Here is a 14,067-nt window from a genome sequence, read left to right as displayed (position 1 = left end):
AGCTTTCAACTGCAACATATATTTCAACCAGGCAAAGCCATATGAAGAAAATCTCTGCAGACTCCACTGATACAATATGGCCTTCATATCCCCACAGTGTGTTTGCTGCTCACAGTGAGTTTTAAATTTAAGGTAATGGCTACTGTATATTCATGTGAGCATAGAACAATACCTTTGATTTGTTGGAGAAATGTTACATTAGCTACCAAGGGCCCTATTCAGTAAACTTTGACACAACCCTTATATATGGTTTACTGCTTATTCTAAATGGAATATGCCTGATAGAAATGCTTTGCATGCCCAAATTGTACAAATTCATTAATCTTTATATTAATAAAACCTCCAAGTACAACGGCCTCCATTCCAAGTGAACCAAGTCAGGATACATGGTTAAACAGGTAGGCCCAAAATGCTTTTAAAAAGCATTGCATCAATTTTAATTAATCAAGATAGAAAAATACATAGGAAGATCATCTACAAGGATGGGATGAGCATGTTGTCAGCAGTCATATTATTTTCAGCTCTATTCTTACACCATTACATCATTCTTCAGATTAAATAACTCGAAGCTGCTATATGACCTTTAAAAATGCAAGTAAATTTTAAAATACAATAATGAGCTGTGTTTCATCAGCTGTGTTGCACCAACATGGTAATACATTGAGATAGTTTTGCTTTCCCTCCCTTTTGTGACAAAGAATGCAGTATTGGCTAGTGGTGGATCTGAATACGTGGAATTAATTCTGTTAAAGGAAAATAGATGTAATGAAAATGCTGTGTTGCCTTATATTACTACTTCTGTATGTACACTACAGTCAGAGTTCAGTCTCATGAGCAGGAGTTGCAAACAGAGCCTTGTTTGTGTACATGCACCTGAATCCATGTGAGAACATAACAGTGTGTTACCATGTCTTGTTTGAGGTGATGTCTTGGAGGGTTCTGCTTGAGCAGGGGAGCTGTAGTGGAGGAGCAGGAGAGGCTATGGGCTTTCCCTCTATTTGTTTGCCATGGCACTTCTTGAGCCCACAGAAAGCTACTGCATCTTCAGCATCTTGCAGCAGGGAGTTCCAGGGATGAGGTGGCAGTGCACAAAGAAGCCCTTGCTTTGTGTCCAAGCCCACCACTTCCCACTTTTAGTAGATCCAACCTCATTTTTTAATTTGGAAAACACAGTGAAAAATGGTTTCTGGGTCACCTCATGCATGCTGTGCTCATTCTTACTTTTGTCATCTCCTCAAAAACTTTTCTTCTTTTTTTTTTTTTTTTTTCCAAACTTGTTTCAGCTCCCTGAAACAATAGTCCTCTTACTTCTTACTTCATCACTTCATGGAGTTTTCAGTGGAATTCTGAAAAAGTCCAGCAGTCTTTGAATAATGCAAACCCTGGATTTGAATGCTTTCCCATCACATGGGCATTCAGTCTCAGGTGTCATCTGTTTCATTTTCTTTATAATCTTTTGAGACAATGGTGCCTAAAATTTCTATCCTCTCTGGAGTTAGTTGTAGCTTCAGTCTTTGTGGGTGTGACCTTCTTCCTTTTGTATGGCTTTTCACTATATATAATGTAAATTATATTAATCCCTGCATTGTTTTGTACCAAAAAATCATTAAATAATGAGATTTTTAGAAGTGTAGTGTTCCATAGATAGACACACAGAAACAGAAGGAACAGAGATGCCAATTCTAGCTGCACTGAAAATCTGACCAATTTTAATTATATTTTATCAACAGCAGGGATAATCTGTCAGGGACTCCTATTATGATTAATTATATTTACATTCTATTAATACATATTAATGTTATCTCCACATTTTGCACAATGAGATGAAAGGAGAATGCTTGATGGTGTTATCTCTGGTGGTGTATATGTATTATCATTATGAATATGAGATGCTTTTATTGTTTCCAAATAGCATAGGCCAAACAAATGCCAAGAAAACATTTATGGCTCAGTATTCCATCAGTTATCCTTGATATGCTTAATATGTGCTGGGAGGGCAGAACTGTTAATCAGCTAATAATAGCTTGGTGTCCAAGTGTGAAGGCAAAAGGCCAAAAGGTGCATGAGAAAAGCAATTTCTGCTGTAACTCCCCATCTATTATGTGCACATCTCCACCATCTCTTGTACGTGTCAGTGTCTGTAGCTGTCAGAGACGTTCTTCTGTGTGCTTGCCTGGAAATACAGATGTTGCTGTACCCAGCCACATTTTGGGCTTGAGTCACCCACTTTGCACCATTTTTCCACCAAGGTGCATCCAGTGGTAAGAGCAGTAACACTGCACTGGTGTGAAGCTGGAGTGGGACAGCACAGTTCTGACCCCTGTGAACACTTCTGGACTGCCTGGGGCTCTGGGCTGCTTCCCACTGGCTGAGTTCCTAAACCAAACAGAACTGTGCAGGTTTTATTAGATTTTTTTCATTTAAGACTTGGTCTACTAAGAAAGGAATTGCCATTCATTTATTTTAGGCCTGGTTTCAGAGCATGTCACCTGGAATAACTACATTATTAAATACAGAGTAAACAACTAGCACACACACTGCCCTCATGCAAAATGAGACTCTATATGGGAATGCTAATTCTCAGATATTCTTAGATTTACATAGATTTACTTATCCTGTTCTTGCTTGCATACAAGTATGGATTAAGTCCTAGTTAGCAACTATACTTAATAAAAGCCCATTAAATGACAAAACATAAATCAGTAGTTTTAATATGTTCTAGACATTGCACCAGCAGAGACACTGCTTTGAACATTATTTCTTACTCCCACCAGAACTGGATGATTTATTTTGGCCATGAGTTAAATTATGATGCCATACAAACAACATTGGTATTGCTGTGGCTGAAAGCTGAAGTCCAGTTTTAGGCATCACATTACAAAGTGTTAGGTAGTGACAAATTGAGGAGGATCTAGTTAAGAAAACATGAGATCCTTCCAAGTATTGAAGAGATTGTGTTTGCTTAGCCTCCAAAAGAGAAGATTAGAGAAAAGAAAATAGTTTCTCAAGCTATTAGGAGATATTCTAAAAGAGGACAGTGTTCCATTGCTTTGTGTCTGCAAAAAGTAGAACAAGAGAAAAATCAGTTTAATTTGCAATAAATATTTATCTTAAGTATTAGGGAAGAAACCAAGCAATGAGGCTGTGAAGCACTGAAACAGAGAGATTAAGGGTGTTGTGAAACAGCCTTCATCAGAAGCCTTGGAGAATAGATGTCAGGGATGGACCAGATATACATGTGTGCTTTCTTCATTTGAGGAGGTGAAGCAGATCAGTAGTTCCCAAAATAAGGAGCAATGCCCCAGAGATGGTGTGGGTGGAATGAAGCAGAGGGAGGTGTGTTGCTGGAGAGTCTGTGGGAACAGAGCAGCAAGTGCAGCCAAGAGGTGGGAGTTTGGAGTGGAAATGGAGTGAGGAAGGAATGAGACAGCATCACTGGAGCAAATGAACTCTGTGGCTGTCAAGAACTGCAGAGCCCCAGCTGTTCCCACCCAGACCTGTCCTCTTGGAGAACTGCTGCACAGGAGTGCAAGAAATGAGAGCAGAAACCCCTGCCAGTTCTGTATTTATAGGATTATGCCTTATGTGACTCACCTCTCTGTTTTTCAGGTTTCCTTCTCTTGTGACTTTTTACCATAGGTAGTGTTTTTCAATTAAGCCATTTAGGCCTTTTAAACATTAAAAGTGTTGTAAGTCTAAAATATTCATGCACTTTTTTTTTTTTTTTTTAACAGAACATGGTAAAGAAACAAGTGCCTCAAAGCCTCTGTGAGCCTCTGTCCAAGACACCAGTTCTAATTCCTCCTGGTACAGTATTTGTTCTTAATCTGCAGACTTTATACCAATCTGCTGATTTTTACAAAATGTCATTGCTATCAATACTTAACCTGATTTTGACAAGCAATTACACATCATCTTTGTCTTACTATGTCTAAATAATTATATTTTTCCTGCTCATAAATGAATGAATTCACACTTCCCTCTGTTTTTTTACACATATTCCCAGTTTTAGAATTTAATTGCCTTTGATCGTGTAATTACTTCTAATTTACAGAAATAAGCCTTTGAGACAGAAACAAATCTGATTAATCAGATGCCAACCACAAATATAAAGCATGTAGATATCAATGTAGATGCATAAACTTCTGACATTTTAATATTTTTCTATTTGCTGTTTTTTATTCTAGAGGATGCCTGCTTATTGAGAGAGAAGTTCATGTATATTGAGTACAGGAAGATCCTTGAAGAGTAGTGCAACAAAGTAGGAAATTCAGCAAGTTTTGTCATTAAAATGCTATTATATAAAAAAAAAAAAACTGTTATTGAAATAAATCTTTTAAAAATACTGAGAGTAGTAGAATAGAAAGTTTTTACTTTGTGCCCCTATTGCTCAGTGTCTTCCAAAGTGTCAAGATCCTCCTGTTAAGATACTAAACATGAATGGCAATCCAAGATGCTCAATGCCTTAAGATCAGGCTCATATGTGTCTGGAGAGTTTTCTTTAAATCCCAGATTTGGTCCCTTTCAGAAAAACTTATTCATAGAGCTACCAGTAATTTTAGCATGTATGTGATGGTTGGAGTTCAGCTGTAGCTGAAATAGAATTGCTCCAGCCTGGGTGGCACACTATGCTGCAGTTTTGATCCAATCTATATCACAGGTTAGACTCAAAACACAACCAGGTAAGTTTAAAATCCATCTGGATGCAATCCAGTGCCATGTGCTGTGGGATAACCCTGCCTGGAGGTGGGACCAGATGTAGTTCCTCCCATCCTGACCCATTCTGTGATTCTGCACTTTACACCATCAGGTAAACTAAAATTCTGCTTAGCTTCTTTCTGGTAAATAATCTGAAGCACTGATTTTGGACTCTCTGTAAAAAATTGTGTCCCATTTTGAGCTGATGAAATTCCTGACAGTGGGTTCCCCACTGACCCACTGACACCTGAGGTCTTCACAGTCCTCAGAGGACTCTGAGTCCTCAGAGCCTGCTGCCATCGCTGTTGGCATTAGGAAGAATTAGAGGACAGAAGATGGAAGTGATCACTTTGTAAAATACACATAAAAGCAAGATTTGGAACCTTTGAATTTTATTTAGGAAAACTGGTGATTCATAATTTCACTTATGAGAAAACCCCTTCTTTTAAACTAAACAAACAAAACTTTATCACTCCCAATAACTGACCTTTCCTTTCTTTAAATTGAGGTTTCCAGACTCAGAGTTTGTAGTGAAGTCTATTAGACCTATAATCAGGTTTTATGATGGTGTTTGAGCAAGCATTAGCTTTTGCCAAACTAATAACTCAATTCACAGTTTTCATCAGGATTGTAATCTGAGTATTTGGTTGACATGTGACAATGGGGTTTCTCCCTGTTAAAGAACAGTAAAAATATATCATTAACTAGCTCTTATTAGACTATTTTTGATCCAAAATGTTGTATACATCCAATTTAAATACAAATAGCTCAATAATTTTTTTTTTTTTTTACAGATCATTGTCTGAACACCATGCTTATTGTAACAATGCTAATTTAGAAGGCTTTTGCAAGGCTGAAAAGTTGTATAGAAATATTCCCACATGCAATTATGCACACACATAGGCAACAAATCTCTTTGCTGAGTGTTAAAATGAGGTAAACATTTTATGGAAATCAGAAAGAGAAACAGGACTATGAATTAAATATAAACATCTGTATTGTTTACCCCTTAAGTTTTCCCCTTATATTTTAATAATATTGATATGAAATAAGAAAAATATTCTAAAACCAGCACAATTTTGCAAATAATATCTCAAAATCCTACTAACCTACAAGCTCTTCTACTCTTTGTAAGTATAGCATGACTGCTAATTTTAGTTATTTGGAATTTCTTTTATCAAAATATTTTCAAAAGAAATGACATAATTGAATTTGCCCTTTGTAGTAAAAAAAAATAGGTGCATAAAATAACATAAACTACACCAATATTCTAAAAAAGACAATTACCAATTTATCAAGAGCAACTTTTTAAATTCTTAATGGCTTTTAACCCCATGTATATTTCTGCAGGAACTGAACATTCTATTTATGTGTCTCAAAAGTTATTGTGTAGTTATGTTAAATAGCATCCATGATTTTCACTATTTTTTCCCAAAATTTTTTCTGCACTTGCATGATAACTCTGATATGTTTGTGAGAATTGGTCATGAATTAATCCCCCATACTTTTTAATATTTTTTTCATCATGGATCTTTTAATAAAAATAAGGGGAAATTTATCATCCTATAGCAATGCAAGTGTGAGTTCTGTTCTTGAAAGTCAGGAAGCTTTGGGAGCAAATTGTATTTATTGTGTTAGATACACCTGTCTCCCATCCCAGTAACAATTTGTCTGATGAGTAACTCTCAGTCTGGCAGAATGCAGGCATTGTTCAACCCCTTGCAGACTTTTTCAGTGGGAAAACAAAGGTTTTTTTCCCCCTTCAAATTAATGGGGTGGAAGGTTAGGCAGGATGTTGTTCCATAGATCATTGTTTGGACAGGATCCTGGGATAAAGCTCTCAGCTGCTGGAAGCAGCCAGAGCTCCACAGGTCACGGCAGCCCCAGTGAACACTCCCACACCCCAGCTGAAAGCACAGTGCTCACTGTACTTGGCTGAAGTATCGACCCAGTGCTGCTGCAGAAGAAAAATCACCACTCTCTGAATTAGCAGTGCTCTCCAACATCACTTCCCTTTGCTGATCTCTTGTCAGACACAGTCCTGCTCCTAAGATCTGTGGGGATCAGAGCTCACACCGGTGTAAGAGAAATTCTGTCCCTTGTCTCTTGACATGAGGTGCTTTAATTCCTTTAAGGAGCTCCTCTTATGGAACAACTGACTCCTTCTTTATCCTTGCAATCCTTCCTCCAAGTTTTACCAGAAAGCACCTGATCCCCTGACCCTTAATTTGCAATCAGGAGGGAGGACTCCTGACAGAGTATGGATTGCAATTTACAACTTTCTCTGTGCTCTCAGAAATCACAGGCAGAGTTAACTTTAACAAAGTAAGGAAAGTAGGCAGATCAGTTTAGCCTATAATGCCAGTCCATTTCAAACCAGAGACTCGTCCTGCGTATTACAGCAGATGAATATCTGTATCATTCTGAAATGTAATGTCTCTAAAATCTACATTTTGTGAGTGCCTAGGGTATGTTAGGCTGGCAATTAAGTTGTTTTTTTTGAGTAGGGCTTTAGTAGGTTTTGCTGAGAATGTATCCAGTGGTATTGGCTAACAGTTTGTAGCAGAGAGGAAGATTGTATCTCAGAAAGGATTCTGTTTATAATTATTAAAAGCATATTTTCTGACCATTAATAGGGTGTATCTTGTTAATTATGATGATGTATAAGGTATTTCACCTGTGATGCCATTTAGAAAATTAATATTTGAGTCGCAGAAAGGTCATTGCCATTCTGGAAGGAATCCATTCATCTCTAAATAGGCCATCCAAATATAGACAAAGAAATACTCTATATATAATTACCTGGAAATAGATGGAATAAATAAGATTGATGATAGGTATTACTAAAGCCACATGTTAGTTTCCTGCTAGGAAAAAGTAGATTGTAACTGGAAGAAGTGATAATATACATGTAAAAATGCAAGAAATAGGTTAAAGTCTTGAGTAGTTCTGTGAGCTTCAGCTGTCAAGTGATGAGAACTCAGTCCTCAGAAGTGGTGTGCATTAAAGACTTTATCCTGAGATTCAGGCAGGTATTTCTGAAGACAGCTCCTACAAAGAAGAGAATGAGGATTTTTTTACTTCTTTCTTTCTCTTTCTTTCTCTCTTTCTCTCTTTCTCTCTTTCTCTCTTTCCTTCTTTCTTTAACAAACCTGTGTCTTGTTTGATAACATAACTTCATAATACCTCAATATTACTTACAAGTACATATATATATATGTATAAATACTTACAAGTAGCTAGAATGTGTGTTAATGGGTATTTCCATTTGTGAATCCTCTTTTGACAGAGGCCTGGAGTCTCCAGGAGCTGAGGAGGATCCTGAGGGGCACAAGTCTCAAGCAGTCTCAGCAGCTGCTCATTCTCCAGCAGATTTTCAGTGGCACATGCACGAGCCAGGGACTGGGAACTTGAGCATGCTAAGACGAGTGTCTGGGAGTGGCAGTAGCTCCTGACTCCTGCTCAGCTCCAAAGCCAGCTAGGATTAAGACCTCCTACACCAGACAGACAGATGAGAGGTAGCCCTTGTCTCTCAGAAGCAGCTTTTGTGACTGGCACATCCAGCCCCTCACTGGGGACATAGTTACCCATACACAGAGGTAAATCAGCTTTGAAAGCTTTTTCTGCCTTCTGCACTGAGCTGTGCTATCCCTTCAATACAATTAGACACTCTTTCCACGCAAGTACCAGGAAAAGTTTCATTGGCATTGCTGGCTGCTTGCACTACAGATTAAACCAAACATTATTTATTATAAGGGAAGTTCAGGATTACCTGCTTTCAGTCTCATGGTTGCTTCTCTCTCACAGCAACCTCTTTAACATTCTGAATTGCAATGAGCTTTCACATCTGCTGAGCCTTGATACTCTTAGCTCTGTGATATTAGAATGTTTTGATGAATTAGGCCTTTTCTTTTACTTCACCCCTACAGACCTCTGTTCTTAGAGGGCAACATCCCTGACACATCCAGGTTCTGCACGGCTTTTGGCAGAAACAGGAGCACCTGCTCAAGACTGCACTTCCACACACACACCAAACCACCTGGAGCAGGTGATGTAATCAGTGTTCCTTGGTGGGGTCACTCATTTAAGTCACATTCTAGGGTTTTTATCTCCTTCTTCCTGACTAGAAAATTCAGGATAGTGGAACCTGCCTAGAAAATAACTTCCTGAAACTATCTGTGCCACAAAACTTCATAGTTTATACAAAGTAAATAAATAAACAAGCTGTGAAGGTGAGGAAAGTAAAAGATTAAAAAAACTAAACTAATATGTTTGCAAGAAGTATGACTTGCCTTAGTCACCCTCTCTCCTGTATCCCATGTCCCACTGTAGGGAGCTGGGGTATTTCCATCAGTGAGGCAATGCACTTTCCTGTGAAAGCTGCTGGGTTTAATCTCACCATCAGATGCTGTAATTCATTTCTGCAGTCTCTGTTGTACGTTTCTTAATATCAGACAAGAGTGAAATATCTTCAGGACTGTGACTGGAGTTAACTATTTTTTCAAAGGAAAAAGGTGCTGGAAATATATAGTGGTCTGCATCAGCTGAAAGAGTCTGTGGAGCCAAACCCAGACTCACAAGCCTGTCATGGTGTTGGCTATACGAGCCAGGGAGAGGCTTTTGCACCTCTGAAATAGAGTGAGTTTGGTTCAGTCTCATCTCAGGCATAGGTCAGAGCTGTGTTCAAGGAAGACAAGGGAAAGGTCTTCTACTTTTTTCTCTGATTTCTGAGCCTTTGAAGACTATTCCAGGTGTGCTAAAGCTTCTTCCTGTGACAGCTCTTTTGTAACAGAAGGACAGGTCAGCTCTTGACTTCTGATGCAAAGGCTTCAATATTTTCAGGTGTTGAAAGCTGAAGTAAAAATCTGCATGTGGCAGCCCCAATTATGGGTTGCCATAACTTTGCTTCCTGATCTCTGTACTGGGGCCTTTTTAATTTCTACCTGGAATTCATCTTCAAAATCATTGAAACACAAGTGTTCATAACAGCACTATGAGCTGAAAAGGTTTATTTCATAGTTTGACCAGCTGTTTTTTTGCATGATGATGACTCATTGGGGGTAAGTACTTCCCATGTTTTGTCTGGTTTGCCATGACCAGTCCTTGGTTAGGAGCTTGATCCTCTTTTCTCACCATTTTCCACATGCAGCATTGCATCATTGAAAATAAATAAATCTTTTTTTCAAGTAGGTGAATATTCATAGCAGAACTAAGTCAGAATCTCATACCCCAGCTATAAGGCTTTGGGTTGACACACAAATACAAATTACAGTAAATCTGATATTTTTGAGCCTGCTGTATCCTTTCCCCATTTGTGCTTTCTTCCCCACTTTTTCTTAGACTCATTTTTTTCCTTCTTCACCTTCATTCATCTCCCCTCTGTCTCCCCAATTCCAATGCTTCTAAGCCTTCCTTCATTTTATCCTTGCTGAATGAAGATGTGATACAGATGAGAAGTCAAAACAAGGAGCTCTTTCAAATTGAGCTTTGCTGCAAACATCTTACCTATTAAAATTCCATTACTGCTTCAAGAGAAATAAAGGTACTTAAGCCTGGAATGTCACTGATCTCTGGACACCAGCCTGCTAAATGCCTTCCAAACTCTGCCATTCCACTACTTGATTGGACCTCCCAGAACTTCCTCTTCAGGCTGTGGACTGTGCAGGTCTGTGTATTGGAACAACCACAACTGGCAGTGCTTTTACCCAGGATCACCCATAACTGCTTCCCCATTAGTTCCCTCTGTCTGGAAGCACCCTGATGTCTCCTTAATGGGGGTTAACATTATTTATTGCCATTTACAGGTGTGCTGCCGAAAGATAGAACTGTAAATCACCTCAGATGTTGTTCCATGATGAAGTGCCTCTACATTATTTAACAAATTGTCCCAACACGACTTAACGCCCCACGATGGAAAAACTTGAGACCACAGAAATGTAATATTGGAACAAACACATAAATACTGTGTATTTAGTTAATACTTGTAATTGCATTTTTTATTCTTCTGGGAGTTTTGTACTTTGCTTCAGCAAAGTGGGGTATTTGTAATCAGGGGGTGTTAGCAGGGCAATACAACGACATATATGTGACACTGTTGTTGCGCTAGTTTTGCAGAGGTGTTTGGCACAAAAAAATATCAGGTTGCACACGTGCATCTTAGTTACAGCTCACTGCCTAGGGTGTAAGGTAGCAAGCAGTGCTATTTTACAGTGTATCAGAGTGATTCTGCCTCGGTAGAAAGAAGATTGAGGTATGATGAAATGCCAGCCAAAAGTGCCTACAGGTACCTCAAAATAAAGAACTACATGTGTTCTGAGATGTTGGTTTATCGTATTTGCCCGTAATCTGAGCACAGTGCTTTCCCAGATCAAGGCAAGAATTGCAATTTTGAAGTGAGAGGAAAAGTGGAGCAACATCTTCTTCCTGGAAAGCCTGGATTGAAAATCCACCCCATTCAGTGTTATATTTCTCCTGTAATTGCAGGTGATTTTCCTCCTTTGGATGTAAGGTACCATTATGTGAGAAAAGCTTCTGATTTTTCTTTATTCAGTCAGGGACAGTTCAAAGATTGTCATGCCTAAAGCATGCATCTGGTTGAGATCTCACTGAGATCTGACAAAAAAACCAAGGAAACAGCCCAGCCACCTGGTGATTTCCTCTGGGCAAGAAGACTTGGCTCACAAACACCCACAGGGGCAAAGAAGGGAAATGATTTGAAGGGGTAGAGTCAGCACTGTCCAGGGATTCTGTTTGGAGGTATGTGAGTCAAAGAGTTTTTTCTAAAGTTGAGAAATGAACAGCCCCAGCAATTCCTCTGTTGCTTTTCAAGGAGTAACTTTTTTTACTTTAACCTTTTGGGTTTTCCCAATTAAATTTTTAACATGTAAGGGCTCTCTTAATGTAAAACCCAAAACCTTCTAAAACTATTGCTGAGATGTTTAAAATGTTCCTACAGAAAGGAGTTGTCCTGCTTCCATGTGGGTAACAGGGCTCATTGTGTTCACAGGTGTCCATGGACAGGAGGACCTGTAATGAATGCCAGGCTCAGCCATCAGAGCTGCATTTGGGCTGCTGCTGCACTAGGAGGATGAGGATTGTTGGAACAGAAGCTGTCTGGGAGGCAGGAAAGGGTAAAGGAGGTGCCCCAGCTGCTGAATGTCCACTCATATCTTCCTCAGGTGGCTCAGTCATGGATGGGACCTGCCTTCCTGGTTCCCCTTTTCCTTCCTGGGGGAACCACATTCACATGGCTGTCCCTGTCTGTTTGTGCCTCTGTTTGTACCTCCCCAGCCTCAAACCAGTTAAAAAGGTCTTTTAAGCCCTCTTCAGGCCAATGGAGCAGATGAGGAAGGGGTTTAGCTGTGGATGTATCCTCACAGTTTCTGTGCAGAGGTGACAGACCCCATGTGTGTCCCACACAAGGGAAAAGGCAGAAAGAAAATCACATGTACTGAAAGCTCCAGGCAAGAGAATTTATTAATTCTCCATCCTCTAATGTCAGCCAGAGTTTGTGACCCTTATTTGACACCAAAGAACCCAACATAAAGGCCCAAATTCAGGGAAGCATTCACCTCCCTTCTGCAGTACACCTCAGGGTGAACTTTAAAAAAACTGCTGTGCTTCTGAGAGAAATGGGTATTTGATGGAATAGCTCATACTGCCAGTGTCCTGGGAGTTAGATATTCAAGGGAGGTACTGGTTCAGTTTTTTTGGATGTATTGTCAGATGGGGCAGGGTTGGTCTCAGGTCTAAGAGCCCTCTTAGGACTTGGGAAATTTCTTTCCATTTCTTCATCCATCCCGAACTTCTCTGTTTTCATCTGCTGTAAGATTGGATATCAGCATATCCCTACTTCCTGGGAATGATGTGGGGATCAATATGCTGCTACTAAGGAAAGGTAAAAGCACTGAGTTGCTGTAATGACCCTGAAAGAATTGTAAAACTCTAGAAAAATACATCTTTATAAAAGCAAAAACCAATCCATTTGAATGCAGCATTAAATACACTGTCACTCACGCCCAGACTGGTTTTTGCTTTTCCTGCATGAGCTCTTCTACACATTGCCACTGCTCCTGCCATTGGAGCCTGTGACCTGTATAAAACAGGACTCTTGCAGCACATACTGGAGTTGGACCACGTGCTTTCCTTCAGAGAGCACCTCTGCCTCGGCACTAGAAGCCTTGTCAGTGCTGTGTTTTGCAGAAATAAATAAATAAATAAAGGAGCTAACGAAAATGTCATATACATAAATATGCCACAATAAGTTTAGTCTCTGGATCAAAGTGCTGAAAACGACACAGCTTTGAAACAGAAAGGGAGGAATCAAAATTACACATCCCCACGCATCAGCCCGGGTGCCAGCTGTTTAACTGAGCCATGTTGCTAAGGCTGATTAAATGAAAACGTTTTAACAGCTGTCTAAAAGAAGGAAAAGCCTCTCCCCACCTTCCCAGGGCTGCCTCGTGCTCCATCCCCGTGGGCTGCCTGGGACAGCTCCATCCCATGCCTGACGTGTCCCTGTTCATCAGCACATGTGTGGGGCCACTGGGGTGCAGGGCTGCCCTGGGATCACCCAAAGGACAGGCAGCAGGATCCCTGGAGAGGTCAGAATCTCACTGAGCCCTGGTCCAGCAAACCTGTGTGGGGGCAAGAGCCCATCAGCTGTCTGGCTGTAATCAGACTGTCCCATGAGTTGGAAGTGCTGCTGCCCGGGCCAGGGAGCCAAAGCAGCTCAGCTGGGTGGGGAAAGAGGCTCTGGTCTTCATATCCAGGCCAAATACAGCCCGACCTCCCCAGCAGGGAAGAGGCTTTACAGAAGAGAGAAAGCTTTAGGTGCTGGTGGGTGGTCTCTGGTGGCTGCCTCCCTGCCAGTCTGCAGAACCAGCTGGGAGCCATTCTCCAGCCTGGGGCCAAGCAGCACTCTGTGACAGCTGATTCCCTTCCTCTATTCCCCTGCCTCCCAAAACTGCGTGGGCACCACTCAGCAGCCTTCTTGGAGCAGGCACTGTCCCCAGCCCGTGGCCAGGCATTGCTTGGGAGGGGGTTCACTGGCTCCAGCCACTGTCTGTGGCCAGCCTGGTGCCCTGCCCTGCTTCCTTCCCTGCTGCAGCCACAGCCAGGAGATGCTGACCTGCCATGCTATCCCAGGCTCCAGAGGGGCTGATCTGGGTGCCTCCAAAAATCCCATGCCCTCAGCTCCACTGGGGGCTTGGTGAGACACCTTTTGCAGTAGAAATTTGGGAGGGTTAGTATCAAGCACCAGATGTGTCCATTCACAGTCATTTTCAAAGACACTGCATTTTGATATTCTATTCTTAAAGAATGTGTATTTCTAAAAGGAAAAGCAATCAGGAAAGAAATTTTACAACT

The 14,067-nt window shown here is 40.6% G+C and overlaps 1 protein-coding gene across 4 annotated transcripts in view; it reads left to right on the top strand.

Moving 5' to 3' along the window:
• TTC29 (tetratricopeptide repeat domain 29) overlaps positions 1 to 4,330 on the top strand; it is a 170,562-nt gene extending 166,232 nt beyond the window's left edge. For all 4 annotated transcript variants that reach the window (XM_079305958.1, XM_079305956.1, XM_079305957.1 and 1 more), the window contains exons 11-12: positions 3,735 to 3,807; positions 4,188 to 4,330. In XM_079305958.1, the coding sequence (XP_079162084.1) occupies positions 3,735 to 3,772 (38 nt within the window). In that variant the 3' untranslated portion in view covers positions 3,773 to 3,807; positions 4,188 to 4,330. The remainder of the gene's footprint in view (positions 1 to 3,734; positions 3,808 to 4,187) is intronic.
• Positions 4,331 to 14,067: the final 9,737 nt, after the last annotated feature.

Source organism: Erithacus rubecula (genome assembly GCF_903797595.1).
Source record: "Erithacus rubecula genome assembly, chromosome: 5".
Classification (NCBI taxonomy): Eukaryota; Metazoa; Chordata; class Aves; order Passeriformes; family Muscicapidae; genus Erithacus; species Erithacus rubecula.
The sequence above is the reverse complement of the archived record's forward strand: the minus strand, read 5'-3'. Positions and strand labels throughout refer to the sequence as shown.